This window comes from Lactuca virosa, chromosome 1, assembly GCF_052849685.1.
Source record: "Lactuca virosa cultivar CGN04683 chromosome 1, Lactuca_virosa_CGN04683_v6, whole genome shotgun sequence".
In the NCBI taxonomy this organism is placed as follows: domain Eukaryota; kingdom Viridiplantae; phylum Streptophyta; class Magnoliopsida; order Asterales; family Asteraceae; genus Lactuca; species Lactuca virosa.
The window spans coordinates 328,601,836-328,620,087 of NC_136426.1; the positions used below are offsets into that span (position 1 = coordinate 328,601,836).

Sequence of the window (18,252 nt, forward strand, 5' to 3'; positions counted from 1 at the left end):
TGTTAAATTGTACATATTTAGTCCTTATGACCGGCTACTCCAGGTTAGCCGGTAAAAATGACTTAATAGGGTAATATATTTCTCACTTTGTACATATTTAGTCCTTAATATTTTTGTACACATTTAGTCCTTAATATTTTTTTGGTTGCAAAATAAGTCATTTTTGTTTTTTGTACTCATTCAGTACTTATTAATGATTTCTTTAGGTTTTTCTCGTGACATCTTATGTGAGATAGCCATATGGTGGTGGGATAGGTTGAGGTGGTCATGTTATATGCTGTAGGCCAAAATACCTGGTGCGGGCCGGCTGTAAGTCGTAGGCACGGAGGCTCGAGAAGAACGATTAGGTTAAGGTGGCATGCCGACAAACCCTGGGTATTCTAGTCGGATGACTGATTGGACCTGTTGCATGTTGGCATTCCAGTCCGATGACTGATTAGGCCAATGTATCCCAATCGGATGAGTGTGGGCCCGTTATGCATGATAATATGTTTGTTGTATCGGGTATTTTGGGGAAAACTCACTAAACTTTGTGCTTACCCGGTTGTTTATGTTTTCAGGTTCTATCGTTGATCTCTGGGAAGACGAAGGCATGACTGTACACACTCATCAACAGTATTGAGGATTCTGCGTTTCTTATATTACTCATCAACAACCCCACACACTTCATCAATGATTGTCTCACATTCATAAGTACCGAATGAGTACAAAAACAAAAATGACTTATTTTGAAACAAAAAAAATATTAAGGACTAAATGTGTACAAAAATATTAAGGACTAAATGTATACAAAATGAGAAATATATTACCCTATTAAGTCATTTTTCCTGGCTAACTTGGACTAACCGGTCATAAGGACTGAATGTGTACAGTTTAACAAGTTGAAGGGGTAAATATGAACGAAAAAAAACTCAGTGACCAAATATGTACAAATCGAATAATATATTACCCTTGTAAGTCATTATCACATTAAGGATTTGAAGAATACGCTGGTGCCAAAAGGGAGTTATATCACCATAATATAATATTTGGAGAGTTTTTTCTAATAAATTTGGAAGTTTTTTTTGTTGTCCTTGGCTACGGTTGAGAACAAAAAACCATGAACCCAATAAATTCCACGTAATATTTTAATATAATAATTAAAATAATCTACTTTAAATGTTCAACGGTTCAAAACAACAATAAAAATTGTTCAACAGTTCAAAACAACAATAAAAAGTAATTATTTGTATTTGTTGACATTTTTTATGCGATATAAAGATAGATTTCACAATAGAGCTGCCATAAAAACAAAAATGTTTGTTTTGAAAGGGGATGGAATTGAAAAGGTGGGATAGAGTTACGGAGGACAAGAGCCGAGCATGGCGATCATTCATTCCTTTCCGTCCTATCTGAACTTGCGAAGCCACACTCATGGCCATTCCACACATCACCGATTAACGACTATAAGTGGATGCAAACCCAAACTCAATTCCATATCTCTAATTGCTCGCTCAAGCTCAAGTTCCAGTCACAGCAATGCATTACTCTTTGAAGCTGCTAAACACACGGTAATTTCAAAACTTTTTATTTTTAAATTCTCACTTCCTATTTGAAATCTCATTTGAATGTTCATCTAACTGTGTTCAATACGTATCTACAACCAAATACCTCATCGGTTAATTCAATATATTGTGGAAAAATTACATGAATTTCTTAAATATGCGCAAGAAGATTGTAACACGTTTTTTTTTTCTAACATTGTGTATAACCGAGACTGATTTAGGTAACTGGAAACATTTTTGGGAATCGGATTCTTATTTGTTTCACGAAAAGAACATTCTGTTTGGTACAAATCTGTTGATAATAACATTAGAAGCTTCAAAACCACATGTCTACTTAAATTGATATAGTAGTTTAATCATTAATACAGAAAATAGTTAATAGTTCAGTGCCCTAAAAGGTTACCCCTAATTGCTTCCACTAGACAAAGTTGTACTACATTTTTTGCAATCAAAAGAGAAAAAGAATTAGTTTGGTGAAGAAAGTCAAAGACTCAAAGTTCATTTCTAACATGCACTGGAGAAGGGTATTTCAAAATTCATCATCAACCTTTTTCTTCTCATATCTAATTCTTGGAGAAAGAGGGTGTATATGTATACACAATTGCATATTCTTGGAACAATGTGCAAATTTTCATGGATAATGGTTTGTATCAGGTGGATACATATGTGGAAAGTGGCATGGTGGTTGGATTAGGGTCTGGTGCAGCCTCATGTTTGGCAATACATTATTTGGGTCAGAAACTTAGTGTTGGTCAATTAAAAGATGTTGTTGGAATACCCACGTGAGTCTATTTATTTATTTAGATTTTAGATACATGTGTTGTGTTGGAACTTTTTATGTTTTTTTTCTGTGATTGTTGAATCTTGTTTTTTTCTTTGAGTGATGCTGCAGATCTGTTGGTAGTGCAAGTGATGCAGCAAAAGCAGGAGTACCCTTGCATCAGTACCAACATAGTTTACAAGTGTGTGAATGCACTTTTGTCACTTTCTTTTGTGCAAAAGACGTGAATGCCCTCCTTATCCAAAATACCCCTTCAAACCATTCCTATAACATACATGTCCATGTCCATGTCCATGTCCATGTCCAGGACATTGATTGATCAGTTTTCCTTAGTAAATTAGAGTGGTTAATTATTTATTTGATTTTTATGAATGATAAATATAGTCACTTTTTGAGTTTTAGATTGATTTTACATTCAATGATGCTGACATCATGGAAGAAGTAAGCCTAAATGCAGTTATTGGGAGGCAGAGACTTGAGGGGGATGAGTCTATAATTGAAGAAAAGGTCATTAAACTTTTTTTTTTTAATTAAATAATGTATATAGTGGAGTTAAAACTACACATTGCATTAATCTATAATTTGAAAACAGTTCAAAATTGAAAATTTAAAACAGGGTTAGATGTGTAATTATGCAACAATGTTTCACACTCTTTCCAAATTATGCAACAAAGTGATTTCTATACAAATATGCTTATGGCCAAAAGATGCAATATTTTACTAGTAACTTATTTAACCAGTTGAAGCAATGGTTGCATAAATAAGTAAAACAAAAAAAAAGTGAAACATTATTCGATAAATTGTCAAAAGATGTGGTTGCATATTGTCTTAGAATCCAATTTGTTCATAAATTTGTAAAAAGGTGAAACGATATTGCATAATAAAGAAAAGTAGAACCTTCTAGTGTTTAATCATTATTTTGTTTCTTGGTTTATTGTTGTTATGAGGGAAATACCAATAACATGCAATGTTATGTTGTGTACAGAAAATATTAGATGTGACAAAGAATCTTGTTCTAATGGTGACTGAAAAACAGTACAAAAGTGGAGTTGAGGGTTCGATTCCTGTTTTAGTCAACTCTGTAAGTCTCTTTCACTGATAATGATTGAAAATAAAATTAACTTCAACTCTATAATATATATATATATATATATATATATATATATATATATATATATATATATATACATTTATGGTCCTTGAGTTTAGCTTATTTTTCCAATTTTAGTCCACATAAGGTATGCAAGAAAAGGGCAGAAAATGGTTGAGGGGTAGTTTGGGAAAAGTCTTGCATTAGGTCTGTTTTTGTCAGTATAAGAAGTAGTGGTGAGAACATTTTGTGGCATCTTTTTGTCGAATTGCCAGGGTAGGGTTGTCTTTTTGATATTATTATCTGAATTTTGAATCCATTGAAGTTGCAATTCTTCATTTGTTGTGAGTTTTCTGTTAAGCTAAGTGAAATCAGGAAGAAGTTAGCACACATTGTTCCAAGCAAAATGAAAAAAAAAATCTAAATTAAATAAAAAAAAATCAATTTGAAAAGGGTGACTGTCATTTTACTTGTTCCATGAATGAAGAAAAGCCAGGAGAAAACTTTTTGGGACGAAAATAGCAAAAAAAAAAAAAAACAGCTAAACTCAGGGAGCATTTATTTTTATATATATATATATATATATATATATATATATATATATATATATATATATATATTATTATGGTTAAGAGTTACATTTCAGGTGGGGTGGATGGAGACTGCAGAAGAGATTGATGACCTTTTTGTAGGAGATGCTGAGGTATGCAAAACAAAAGACAAGTAAAGTAATTGAGTTATAATTAGGAAAAAGGAAAGAAGGATAATACAATAATATATGTGTGTGTAAGGTGTGGAGAAGAGCATGTATAGGGAGAGGGCATGCAGGTCCCACGGGGGGTGACTTTCCAGTAGTGACAAGAGAAGGACATAATGTTCTTGATGTCATATTTACATCCCCTATACCCAACCTTGGTACTCACTCTATTTCATTCCCTAATAAGTAATATGAATATGAATATGGTGGTTGTAAGTTGTAATATTATTGTGGCTGCAGCTGAAGTAGCAAAACTCCTTGACAACATAGATGGGGTTGCAGGCCATGGGATCATTACCAAAACCCCGTAAGTCTCTCTTTTTTTTTTTTTTTTTTTTGAGGGAGGACTGGAGGGCATTTGCAGAGACCAACATTTTTGGAGGTGGTCTCAGTTGAAATTTATATATAATTACTTGTTCATTGCAGTTGTAGAGCAGTGATCGCTGCACAATCAGGGCTTTGCATCATTGATAATACTACTACCACTGTAAATAAATACTAAATACTAAATACTGATATCAGAAGCAGGGCTTGCTATAAATTGTATCAACTATATCTCCATTCGCTTCATATATAAGTGTTATTCAACTTAAATGTAATTAAATATAAGAAATAGCAACATACTTACATTCATAATGCTTACAATGCATAGCACGTCTTCATTCCTTCCTTTAAACATGATAAAAGGTCGCTACAAGACCTTAAAAAGCAAAATAAAACTTCTCCTAACCCGTAAATTCCTTTCATTTTTTCCTAAGTCTTTGGTAGCGTTCCTCAAATAACAAATGTTAATATTATGTCTCAACAACGATGAAATCACCACCAAATGAAAACAACTTGCTATAAATGGTGAGTCTTGTTTGTGGATTCTTATGGATTATGACCGATGTAAAATTTGAGATTTAATTATATGATACGGTTGGTTGTCAAATGGAAGGAATTCAATTCCAGGATATTACTTCAAATACCATGTTTGATCGCCTTTTATTGTTCCCTCGAGTGGGTTGAAGAGATTTAACTCCATTCTTCATTTTCTTAATTAAAAGATCAGAACACTCTTATTATGCGTGTGTACACGGATGCATGCACACAAACATACACGTAATAATGATAACATGGTAAATGGTGGAAATTATAACCTATTTTGATACTCCTGAAACATAAGATCTAAAAACTCAAAATCAAATAGATCTAAAACAAAAACCATCTCATAGTCCTCTCCACCAATAATAAAAAAAATACCCTCACCCTAAAAAGCTTTCGGCTGAAACCTTTTTTGGCCACCATGTTGCCACTCTACTCCAATCTAGCGCATTTGCTACAACCACAAAACACCATGGAATCATTGCCACCATATCTACGATTTCACAAAGCTCTTTGTCGCCTCACACCACCGATGATGACACTCTAAGATTTGCCAAGTGTGATGTGTATGATGTGATTTTATACACAAAACCATGTGTTTGGTACAATTTCACGTATAGATATTGATCCAAGCAGTGGCGTCAGTGGTTGGCAATGGTTCCACCACTGCATCAGATATGTTCCACCACCACCGCCTCCTCCCCTCCTTGTTCTTTCTCTCTAGTTTGTTTTCTGACGTGGAGTTTAGAGATAAAGATTTTCTTGAAAGTGTTTTCTTTGTTTCTTGGTGATATGTTTGGATGTTTAGAAATAAGACCATTTTGGTAAGGATCATCCAAAAAAGAGTTATTTTTTTATGAGATAGTCTCTCAACCTTATCTTTAGTGCTCAAGTAGGTGTAAGATTCATTTGGATCGGGTGTTGTGGCTTCAAACTCAATTCTTGCTTTCTTGTAATGTTTTTAGATTTTTCTTTTGTTCTAGCTTCTTGTTATCATTTTTAGTTATTATATTGTCTGTTGTTTTGAAAAAATAACAATGGGAATCAACGCATATAATTTGCATTAAAGATATACACAAATAGGCGTGCACAAAAAAACCGGTTCGGGAACCGAACCGTCTCATAAACCGGTAAACCGGTTTGACGTGAACCGATTCAAGAAGAACCGGTCCGGTTTGAGAACCGAACCTCCCGTTTGGACAGGTTCGAGATTATAGATGTTGGAACCGGTTTAGAACCGGTTTAGTGGGAACCGGTTTAGAACCGTCATCATCACAGCTCCTTATCGCCATCGAACACCACCATCATCACCTACCTTCACCATCTCCACCGGAATCATCGCCATAAACCACCACTGCTATTGCAGCTTCTCCGAGCCACCACCTCCCGTGTTTGCTTTGATCGGGCAAAGGAACTCCAAAAGCAAAATACTAGAGAAAGGAACTCGATATATATATTACTATTTTTTTTGCTGGAAAGTTACTTCAAATATATATTAATATATATATGTATTACATGATGGACAGAGGCATGACTACTAAAAAATGAATGCATGATCGACACATACATATACTTTTATGCATACAAACTTTTTTCTTTTTTATCTTTTCTTACTGTGAAACTATATTTTCTGCAGGAAAGCAACAGTATAAAGCAACTCCTTTTTTGCTGTCCATTTTAAATTAAATCAACAAAACAAAGAAAGAAACAAAAAAGTCCAATGAACCGGTTTGAAGAACCGGTTTTCTCCTAAACCGGTTTTCGAGGAAACGAACCGGTCTATAAAGTTCATATATTTTTATTGAAGAACCGGTTTAAAACCGAACCGGTTTAGCCTTGAACCGGTGTTGACCATATTGACTTGAACCGAACCGGTTTTAAGAACCGAACCGGTTTTAAGAACCGAACCGGTTTGAAAAAAAAACCGGTTTGTACACCACTATACACAAACACACAAATATTAATGTAGAAAACTCAAAACGGTAAAAAACCATGAGGGGAAGAGATCAACAGAGAGATCCACAAATGATTGATGACGTTATAATACAAGAAATAATAGTGTAATATAAGTGTTTAATGGATGGGTTTTGGTGAAGTAAATTTAAGAACCTAAGCATAACACAAACATTTGTGAAATTTTGTCATAACTTACGTGAGTTTGTATTTATTTCTCCTTAAGAAAAGAAAGATAACAAGGAAATCATTCACTAGAGTTGAAATTTGGGGATGATTAGATGAAGAGTTAAATCAACTTTAATAATGTGGGGTGGAAGAAATTTGTCATTGCTCACCAAGTCTTGTTTGATAATGACACAACCAACCCTATATTATACTGCCTCTATTATTCCTTCTTCATGCTTTACCATCTAATATACATGTGCCATAAATTCTTAAATTCACACGAATATTTTCTTTTTCAATTAATTTTAATTTTAATTTTAGTTTTAATTTTTTTGAGAATTTTTTTTGGAACGGGTGAATTTTAATAAAAAGAAAAAATAAAGCCATAGCAAGAAGCTAAAGAAGAAATGAAAAAGTTACGTCCTAAAGTTCAAAATGGCGTTTTGAAGTCATAAATTCCACCGAATAGAGAATTTATGTTTCTGATGCACCATCCAATTAAAAGAAAAAACAACAATATAAAAAAAAATAACCTATCTTGTCTAGGTTTCGATTGATCAAACACACACAGACACACTTATGTCTAAAGTTCCATATGGACCACCACTTCGTGTAGATAATAGTTTCCAAGATAGTCTTCCTATTCATACTTAAATGAATAGCATCCAAGAACAAAGATATCTCATCCACTAAATTTAACAAAGAAAGATGAAGATCACACCATCGACTCAGTTTCATCAAAGCTTTTGCAAGCGTACACTCAAGAAAATGATGATTAACACTCCCCACTTGCAAATAAGATAAAGAGAACTAGAAACATCAATACCTCTAGAGATTAAATTAGATTAATTATTCTTGATCGGATATAAGTTTTTATTATTTCTTGTTTACATAATATTAATAATAATAATAATAGTTGGATATATATATATATATATATATATATATATATATATATATATATATATATATATATATATATATATATATATATAGGGAAGAGTTATTTGGAAAACAAAAAAAACCCTAAAAATCATAAAAATGCATAAAAAAAATACCTAGAGATCACAAAACTTTTTTTTGACATTTTTCATGAAAAAATCGCAGGTTTTTAAAGAAATTCGCTGAAAACAAATTTGAAAAAAAAAACTTTTTTTTTTATAAAAAAAAAAAAGAAATTGATTTTTTTTTTCAGCGAATTTTAATAAAAAGCTACGATTTTTTATAAAAAAAATTCAAAAAAAAGTTTTATGATCTCTAAATACTTTTTTATGCATTTTTATTATTTTTAGGGTTTTTTTAGGGTTTTTTGTTTTTCATAGAACCTAAACCTATATATATATATATATATATATATATATATATATATATATATATATATATATATATATATATATATATAAACTTTTTATTTATTAATTTAAAAAAAATATTAACCTAAATTGATGAGAACAAAAATTCTTTTTTACATTCATATGTACCTATGTATATTAGCATACACAAGGGCTTGAACTTTATGAATATGAAAATTACAAACTCGAGGAAATGCAATGGAAGAAATGGTAGCATACTAGCATGGGTGTCTGTTGACCTGGCAACAACAATCCTACATGGCGTGGGCCCTATCATGACAGCTCGGTGCCATGTGGACAGTTTTTTTTGTCCATTTTGAAAGAGAGTGTGGGAGTCATGTGATTACACATACCCAACCACCTTAATTTTTGTTAATTTCGTTTCCTCTTTCCCACTTATAATTCTTAACCTGATTTGACTCCCTTGACCTTGACAAAGTAAAAGTCCATTTTGCCCTTCAAACAATCGTAAGTCACGTTGTTTCCTATATGTTTGATTTCAGATAATGTTTATAAACTAAATCCAATGAAAAGAATACAAAACGAGAAGAAAAACAGTCAACAGGAAATTCTATTTCTGTGACTATAAAATCAAACCAAATCTCAATTTCTATATTCTATATAATTATAGTCACACATAAAATCAAACCAAAGAAAAGGAATACAAAAATATCTAACGCTTGAGGACAGTTTTGTAATTTTGACAGAGATTATTCCTCCATCTCTCTTATTAAACCAGATGTCCGAAAGCACATCTCAAAAGTGAGTCTGCCTTCTGAATTCTGACGCTCTGTAACAATGGCTTCGGATAACGACACCGGCGAAAAACAAAATGGGCCACCGCCACCGGCGGCGGCGGCGGTTGCAGAGTGTACCGTGGAAGAGGTGGCTCTGGTGGTGCCGGAAACCGACGACACATCACTACCCGTAATGACATTCCGGGCATGGACACTGGGCGTTGGGTCGTGCGTTGTTCTAATATTCCTAAACACTTTCTTCATATACCGAACTCAACCTCTTGCGATATCAGCCATTCTTATGCAGATAGCAGTTCTTCCGATTGGAAAATTCATGGCGGCGACGTTGCCGACGAAGGAGTACAAGTTAATGGGTCGGAGCTTTAGCTTGAATCCGGGTCCGTTTAACATGAAGGAGCACGTGATAATCACTGTGTTTGCAAATTGTGGGGTGTCTACAGGTGGGGGTGATGCGTACTCGATTGGAGCCATTACTGTTATGAAAGCTTATTATAGACAGAGTTTGAGTTTCCTCTGTGGTTTGATTATCGTTTTGACTACTCAGGTAATTTTATGTGGTGTTAATTCAGATTAGACAAAATTGCAAGAATGGTCCTGTGGTATGTTAAAGCTACTTTCGGCCAAACATTGGACCAGCACCAATAGTATAAAAGTTATCATTTTGTTGCGATTTTGGTCCAAAACAGTTTAAAACTAAAAATGACGGATTTATTCTTTTCCATTTTTTTTACTTTTCTTTTTGTTATTTAATTATTTTATAACTAAAAAAATATAAAAAATAAAATAAAATATCTCTCTCTCTCAAGATAACAGCCAACATACCCTCTCTTCCATCATCTTCCTCACCGAGCTCTCCATCAAAAACACATCAGAATCTCTGCTATTTTTCCTCCAAATCAAAACCCACTTCCATCTTCATCGCTTTCCCCTAAGAACAAGAACAAAATAGCTCAAAGTCAGAAACCCTACAAGTTGAAGCAGAAAAAGATGAATCAATCATCGACCCAATTCATCAATTCTTCAAATTACAAACATCTTCTCAAAACCCAAACCCTCACCTCGAAGGAAAATTCACTCTCCAGAAAAACCGTCGCTCTTCCTAGCACCTTTCGTCCTTTCCCCTACCATCACTAACACTGAACCCGAACAACCTGAATCTGAAATAGAACAACACGAAACCTTAGTTATCAATATTGCAGAATCTGAAATCGAATATGAAGGATATGAAGAATATGAAGAAAGCTTTGGCGGCTTCTGCTGATTCGTTCCACATCAACAATCAACAACGGTGGTTCCATAACAGCAGCGTCGGTGGTGGCAGGGGTTGCTCCAACGGCTTCTGCTGCTTTGTTCCTTGCTGTTCCAACGAGCTCAACGAGAGGGAGGGCAGGGAGGTGAGAGCTTTCAAAATAGAAATTTAGGTTTGATTTTATAGATGAAACTTTTGTTCACACCTTCTTTGATTTGCCCATTTCAGATGAATATTAAGAAAGTTGGGTTTGATTTTATAGATGAAGGTGAAGAAATCTATGTCAAAATAGAAATTTGGGTTCGATTGGGGAAGAGAGATTGGCATGAAGGAAAGAGATGGGGAGGTGACGAGAGGGTGGTTTACAGTGACGTGAAAGATGGTGATCAACAAGAAATCAAGAACAGAAGGGAGGAGTTGTGAGTTGTTTACAGTGATGCTACCTTACTAGTGGTTGTGGGTGGCAATTCGGTGGCTGTCGGCGGCGACCTACAACGATGAACTTGTCTTCTTTGGTAACATCCTATGCTTCATCAAGATGGTTGTTGGAGTAATGGAGTTCCATCAGTGTGTGTATGTGTGTATTTTGGGGAAGAACACAATAACGTAAGAGATAGAGAGAGAGAAATATTTTCTTTTATTTTTTATATTTTTTTAGTTATAAAATAATTAAATAACAAAAAGAAAATCAAAAAACAAATGGAAAAGGGTAAATCCGTCATTTTTAGATTTTTTAAACTGTTTTGGACCAAAACCTCAACAAAATGATAACTTTTGGACTATTGGTGGTAGTCCAAACCTATTTGGCCCAAAGTAGCATTTTTGAACATAGCATAGGAACCATTCTTACGATTTTGTCTTCAAATTATAATTTTATTAGATTATATAATTATAATAAAGAAATACTTTTGTTTGAAACTAATGATGTTATTATTATTATTATTTTAAATTTTATTGTTAGATATTAGGGTATGGATGGGCAGGAATGCTGAGAAGGTATCTGGTTGATCCAGTGGAGATGTGGTGGCCAGCAAACCTAGCTCAGGTTTCTCTCTTTAGGTCAGTACCATTTTATTTTATAATTTTCAATTAACTAATAAATATAAATATTATATAATAATTAATGATTAATCAATTAATGTATGATATTCTACTTTATGGTTTGATGGAAAAAGTTACAAGCTATATTTGTATGCCTAATATTCTTTTTGAGAGCTTGAAAAGGTTATATACAGAAACTGAAGATATGTGGACGTCATTTGGAGAATAATAATTAATAACGATAAAGGGGACATATATGAATATGTGCCATTCATTGCACAGTGGTTGCATTATGTACTTATGGATCAATTACAAAATAGTCTATTATTGCATCTTATCTTCTTATTTTATTTTATTTTTATTAAACAATTTGATTTTTAATTTGTATAACAGTTATTTTTAGAAATCTATCTGATTATAATATTTGCATTTTAAATTATATTTATTAACATATAGTATTTTGGAAATCGTATTCAATTATATCAACAAAGAAATTGTTTTGTATTTAGATGTCATTATTATAATTAAACATGATTTTGGGTAGTGATTCGTACACAACGCTTTGTGGAGTTGTACACTACAACATTTTAAAGCGCATATTGTTGTGGTATGGAGAAAAATTGTTGCGTACGAATTAGTTTCATATTTAAAGGAAATTGCAATAAGTAAAAATAAAAGTAAGATGATTTATTTACAAATCATTATATAAATATGCAGAGTAATAAAAATGATCACTTTATGATGTGGTATCTAATAAACTGTTCATATGTTTTACCATTAGCACAAAATGACGCTAACCATTTCATAACTGCTAGATTTCGAAATTTCAAATTGTTTCTCAACAAAGATATCCTTACAAAAGCTGAGCGCATCATATAGCAGACATTTGCATTTGTCCCACAAAAGTACGTTGCTATTTAGTGCATTTATGAAATTATTTATGGGCTGAATCTGATATATAATAACTTAGTTTCGTTTATTTTTATATAATAGCATCATAATTATATTTCTTTCTATAACAACATTGAATTTAAATAGAAAACAAAATTTATTAAGGCATAGTAGTTGGGAAAATCTATCAATTATAACATTGCATTTTTAGTTTTCTTTTTCCTACTATTAGACATTATAAGTTGAAAAACCTTCATAGTTATAACACCAAAAATTGAGATCATGCCTTTTAATTCGGTAGATCCATCAAGCTATTATTGATATTATAAGAAGCAACAAAACTAGAATGCGATGATGAACAAATCAATGAAACTAGGTTAGTCCTTCTTTGGCAGAAATAAGCTAGCTTATTGTAATTTAGCATTTGGTAAGACCATAAAATTAGATTATAAAGTAACTTATAAACTAGTTTTTTGATGATCTAGTTTGAGATGACTTATTCATAACTTATAAGTTAAAAGTTAGCTTTTCAGCCGACATGTGTCAAACAGGGCCTAGTATATTTTTGCATATATGTTTATTTACTTATTTATGCATTAATTGCAATAAATAGCAACCAACACTACCAAATCATGGATTATAGTTCGCCACTTTTACATTTTACAAATAATAACAACCTACTTCCACTTTCTACCATACTTTAAATTTTACTTATAATAGCAACCTACACTCAATATAACTATAGAAGTATCAACGTGTTTTATAAAAATTCACGATTACAACAAACATTTAACGATATTGGTTATTATTATAAGTAAGAATACATTGAAAGTAGGTTGTTATTATAAGCAAAATTTAAATCAAAACAATAATTTCGGTAAAGTGTGTTGCTATTATTTGTAATTAACCTTTTACTTATTTATTTATTTATTTATTTTAGGGCATTGCATGAGAAGGAAAACAAAGGTGAAGGCATGACAAGGATGCGATTTTTCATGATCTTCCTGGTTTTAAGCTTTGCGTATTATGCACTTCCAGGCTACCTTTTTCCCATTTTGACCTTCTTCTCATGGGTTTGCTGGGTTTGGCCCAACAGCATCACCGCCCAACAAATCGGCTCCGGCTACCATGGGTTAGGAGTCGGCGCCTTCACCCTGGACTGGGCTGGGATCTCCGCCTACCATGGCAGCCCATTAGTCACCCCTTGGACTTCCATTCTCAACGTCGGAGCAGGCTTCATCGCCTTCATCTACATCATCGTTCCAATTTGTTACTGGAAATACGACACTTTTGACGCCAGAAAATTCCCGATCTTCTCCAACAAGCTATTCACCGCCACCGGCCATGAGTACGACACCACCAGAATATTAACGCCACAATTCGATCTCAACATCGCCGCTTACAAGAGTTACAGCAAGCTCTACTTAAGTCCTTTGTTTGCACTTTCAATTGGATCCGGATTCGCCAGGTTCACCGCCACTCTCACCCACGTCGCCTTATTCCATGGCGGGTAAATGTTAAATGTTTCTCAGTTTCGATTGATTGATCAAATAAATTGTTTAGGGTTTGGTTTTGATTTGATATGATTTTGTTTTGTAGGGATATATGGAAGCAGAGTAAATCGGCAGTGAAGAATGCTAAGATCGACATCCATGCGAAACTGATGCAGAGCTATAAACAAGTCCCGCAATGGTGGTATCTGGTGATGTTGGTAGGGAGCATCGCGTTGTCTCTGGTGATGTGTTTTGTTTGGAAAGAAGATGTGCAGCTTCCATGGTGGGGTTTTCTCTTTGCTTTTGGTCTGGCTTGGCTCGTTACTCTCCCCATTGGAGTCATTCAAGCTACTACAAACCAGCAACCTGGATATGACATCATAGCACAGTTCATAATCGGGTATATTTTGCCTGGAAAACCTATTGCGAATCTGCTGTTCAAAATCTACGGAAGAATCAGTACAATTCATGCTCTTTCTTTCTTGTCGGATCTTAAGCTAGGGCACTACATGAAGATCCCACCTCGATGCATGTTCACAGCTCAGCTCGTCGGAACCCTAGTTGCAGGAACGGTGAATCTCGCGGTGTCATGGTGGATGTTGGAGAATATCGAGAATCTGTGTGATATCGAGGGGCTTCATCCCGAAAGTCCATGGACATGCCCCAAATTCAAAGTTACATTTGATGCTTCTGTGATTTGGGGACTCATCGGACCAGAGAGACTCTTTGGATCAGGAGGTTTGTATAGAAATCTCGTATGGCTGTTTCTAATCGGAGCGTTCTTGCCAGTGCCGGTGTGGATAATGAGCAAGATTTTCCCGGAAAAGAAATGGATTCCGTTGATTAACATACCTGTTATATCATACGGGTTCGCCGGAATGCCGCCGGCGACTCCCACAAACATAGCAAGCTGGCTTGTCACCGGAATGATCTTTAACTATTTTGTGTTCAAGTACCGGAAACAATGGTGGCAGAAGTACAATTACATTCTTTCGGCGGCGCTGGATGCAGGTACGGCGTTCATGGGTGTGCTGCTGTTCTTCGCCTTGCAAAACGAAGGGGTTAATTTGAAGTGGTGGGGGGCAAAGCCTGATCACTGTCCTTTGGCCACGTGTCCAACAGCTACCGGAATTAATGTTACCGGTTGCCCGATATTCTAGGCGCGGGTAGCAGCAGCAGCAATATATATAGTAGCTGGCTAGAATATGAGTTGTTTGTTACTTTGTTTGCAAGCATAAACTTGTTAATATATTCATGGTCACACGTAAGCTTGGAGATAACCTAAGAGTTTTTTTACAAAAGTCTTGCACTTAGAAAAAATAATTACCAAGTTACGGTACTTTCAAAAATATTTACGTATTAATTGCCCTTCAATTGAGAAAGAAAAAAAAAAACTATTAACCACTCATTTCTCCCACGTGTTATTCTTTCTCACCGTTTCTCAAGCGCTTCTTCCTCACTGTTTCTCTTCCGTTGCCCGTGATATCTTCTTATCAACGACCACCTTCCTTCTTCGACTAAATCAAGATTTTTTATTGAATTTTTTTTGTCATGCTGATGACCTTTCTAACACTAAAAATACATGCTTTGAAAATTGTTTTATGTTTTTTGATTGGTTTCTTTATAATTTTATCTTGTGCACATCACATGTTTGATTATTGGTTGCTTTTTATAGAGTTTGTTTTTGTGAAGCTTGTAGAATTTTCAGATTTTTGTACTCAATAGAATTTCCCCTTTTCACAAGATTTTTGTTTTTGGTCCGAGCCATTTGTACGATGGTTGCTTCCAGATTCAAGTTTTCCTTGCTACTGATTTGAAATGATGTTTGATCAAGTGGGATATATTAAAATACTTTTAGAGTTTTATGTTAAATGTACATACCCCCAATGAAAACAGAGGACAAAGTCGTTACTAGATCTTTGAAGTTCTAAAAAAAATTATGTATAGTTTAGTTGTGAGCACAACCCACCGATACATAATAGCTTTGAGAAACTTGCATCAACAAGTATGAAACCTGATACATTCCACTAGAAATGATATAGTATAATTTTAGTATTCTAAATTAAAAAAAATATTAACATGATTATACAATGACCGTTAATTTATTCATGATTTTTTATAAAAAAATTCTAAAGTTAGTTGTTTTTATAATTTTATTTTTGTGAAAATAATAATCGATCATAGACATATGACATTTAAACTACATATTAAATGATTGAAATAAATGGAAATTGTCAAAAAAAAAAAATACAGTATTTTGGTAATTAAATTTGAGACCACCGTATTTTGATAAATATTTTTTTAAAACACTATGCGCAATTAGAAAACTCGATAACCAATGGTGTCCAGTGTTTAACTAAGGAAAATTATAAATTTAGCTACATACTTTAATTACTTTTCAAAAAATAACAAAATCCAACCTAATAAATGAAAGTTTTTTTGCCATATATCATTACCTAATTTAATATGTCACATGTTATTTTTTTATTTTTTTCAATTTCATTTAAATCCACTTCGCAAATTGTGGTTTTTTTGGCTTTGTTATTAAGTTATCAAAAAATCTAATCTAAAAATATAATAAAGAAAATAATGAAATTTAAATGTCTCCATAAATTCTTATGTAATTTGTGAATTAATGTTAAACTCAATTTTGTAACATCCCAAGTTCGGAAGCAAGAAGTTGGAAGGTGCTAAGTGTAAATTAAGGAAGCTACTCGACGAGTAGGCGTGCTACTCGTCGAGTCGGAGCGGGATTGATCGCGGGTTAAGTGGCCAACTCGCCGAGTCGGAAGACGTGTTCGACAAGTTGGTGCTGGAATAAGAAAACCCTAATCCCGAGGGTTGCACCCTATTTAAAGGACTTTATGTCCTTCTCCCAGCCTCCTATTCCCCCAGAGAGTTCCAGGAAACCTTAGATTCGAGTGAGCCTCCATTAATAGAGAGAATAGAGCCTTGGAGGAGAAAATCTTGGAAAGGGGCTTGAAGATCAAGAGACTTGCTGCAAAGGAGTGGTGTAGATCCGGGATCTACTTCAGTTGGAGCATATATTGGAGGTATTAATCTGTTGCTTGGGCTCTTTTGTATCTAGATCTTTTATCATTTGAGATTTGGGGCATTTTTGGTATGATTGTGAGCTATTTCGAGTTAGAGCCTTAGATCTGAGGTTGCTACTTCAGATCTAGGCTTGTGATGGTCCATAATGTCATAAAGCTTCTGTCTAAGAGTTATTGGTGAAGCCCCTTTGTCATAAACCCTAGCCTTAGAGTGTTTTGGGCTTATATCTCCTTGGTTTCACGTAAAGTTTGCAACTTTATGTGAGGGTTAGGCTGTAGAAGAGTGGATCTATGGATTGGAGCCCCTGCATGGCTCGAAAAGCCTCTGTATGGATTGAGAACTGGAGAGACTCGGCGAGTCACATGGGTGTACTCGACGAGTTGTATGAAGATTGCCTTGGACTTGACAAGATGGAAGAACAACTCGGTGAGTCTGTTGAAGATTGCCTTGGACTCGGCGAGTCTGTTCTTGGACTCGGCGAGTCTGGTCGCAGAACCCAACCTCTTTTGGTTAAAGCTTTGGATTAGTGAGTTGGTTGGCGACTCAGTGAGTTGGACAGGATGGGATTACGAGATCGTTGAACTCGACGAGTCTTGGGGGTGACTCGGCGAGTTGTGTCGTGTTATGGGAGTTTTCTAAGTATAAGAACTCGGCGAGTCGACGGGCTGACTCGGGGAGTAGAGTCAACCAGGAAGGTTGACTTTGACTGAGGACTTTGACTTTGACCAAGAGTTGACCAGTTTGACTTCCAAGGGTATTTTGGTAATTTTGGTATTGGTTCTTTGGTAGTGTTCTGTGGTGGAGTTCGTTTCGGTCGTCGAAGCAGCTTGGTCTTATCTCTTCAGTCGGCAATTGCAGGTGAGTTATCCTCACTATATCGATAGGGTCTACGGCACCAAGGCCGGCCCTTTATCGGATGGAAATCCGGGTATTGTTTGTTATGTTATTGCTTTGCTAGATCTGCATCCTGGTATTTAGGATGGTGTTATGTTAGTGACCTGGTTAAGGTCGGTACCCGGTATATAGGGTAATGTTATGCTAGTGACCGGTTAGGTCAGAATCCTGGTTAGGATGTTGATATGCTATGTGATCTGTTAGACTGTTTGTCTGGTTAAGGATTTGTTATGCGATTAATTGTTTATGTGCACATGGTTGTTTGAAGGGGGTTGGGTTGAGGCGGGTCCTGCTTTGTGCTGTAGGCCAACATACCCAGGGCGGACCGGATATTCCGAAGGCCCAGCGAGCGGTCCGGATAGG

The 18,252-nt window shown here is 34.8% G+C and overlaps 2 protein-coding genes and 1 long non-coding RNA gene across 4 annotated transcripts; 2 read left to right on the plus strand and 1 right to left on the minus strand.

The window, feature by feature from the left end:
• Positions 1-1,283: 1,283 nt before the first annotated feature.
• LOC145168814 (NagB/RpiA/CoA transferase-like superfamily protein) lies at positions 1,284-4,808 on the plus strand. Its single transcript, XM_079087496.1, has 9 exons — positions 1,284-1,550; positions 2,199-2,326; positions 2,437-2,506; positions 2,728-2,832; positions 3,311-3,406; positions 4,062-4,118; positions 4,207-4,330; positions 4,413-4,479; positions 4,599-4,808. Exons 1-9 carry the CDS (start codon positions 1,362-1,364, stop codon positions 4,672-4,674), a joined length of 912 nt encoding a protein of 303 aa, XP_078943622.1. The 5' UTR covers positions 1,284-1,361; the 3' UTR covers positions 4,675-4,808.
• Positions 4,809-9,243: 4,435 nt separating this feature from the next.
• Positions 9,244-15,242, plus strand: OPT3 (oligopeptide transporter). 2 transcript variants are annotated; one of them, XM_079087505.1, is made up of 4 exons: positions 9,244-9,811; positions 11,478-11,575; positions 13,389-13,958; positions 14,048-15,242. In XM_079087505.1, exons 1-4 carry the CDS (start codon positions 9,308-9,310, stop codon positions 15,099-15,101), a joined length of 2,226 nt encoding a protein of 741 aa, XP_078943631.1. In that variant the 5' UTR covers positions 9,244-9,307; the 3' UTR covers positions 15,102-15,242. The 2 variants fall into 2 exon arrangements, with proteins under 2 accessions (XP_078943631.1, XP_078943636.1); XM_079087510.1 differs by lacking the exon at positions 9,244-9,811 and adding an exon at positions 10,993-11,122.
• LOC145168840 (uncharacterized) lies at positions 9,954-11,098 on the minus strand. Its single transcript, XR_013742131.1, has 3 exons — positions 10,960-11,098; positions 10,326-10,424; positions 9,954-10,195 (listed from the first exon to the last, which is right to left on the minus strand). It is a non-coding gene; the product is annotated as an uncharacterized LOC145168840 (long non-coding RNA).
• Positions 15,243-18,252: the final 3,010 nt, after the last annotated feature.

What these genes read in the sequence shown, in the direction of transcription:
- LOC145168814 (XM_079087496.1), top strand. Translation starts at nt 1,362, where the DNA reads ATGGCGATCATTCATTCCTTTCCGTCCTATCTGAACTTGCGAAGCCAC. An exon ending in TTGAAGCTGCTAAACACACG is followed by an intron (nt 1,551 to 2,198) that starts GTAATTTCAAAA and finishes GGTTTGTATCAG; the next exon opens with GTGGATACATATGTGGAAAG. An exon ending in ATCCCCTATACCCAACCTTG is followed by an intron (nt 4,331 to 4,412) that starts GTACTCACTCTA and finishes TTGTGGCTGCAG; the next exon opens with CTGAAGTAGCAAAACTCCTT.
- OPT3 (XM_079087505.1), top strand. Translation starts at nt 9,308, where the DNA reads ATGGCTTCGGATAACGACACCGGCGAAAAACAAAATGGGCCACCGCCA. An exon ending in GCTCAGGTTTCTCTCTTTAG is followed by an intron (nt 11,576 to 13,388) that starts GTCAGTACCATT and finishes TATTTATTTTAG; the next exon opens with GGCATTGCATGAGAAGGAAA. An exon ending in GTCGCCTTATTCCATGGCGG is followed by an intron (nt 13,959 to 14,047) that starts GTAAATGTTAAA and finishes TTTGTTTTGTAG; the next exon opens with GGATATATGGAAGCAGAGTA.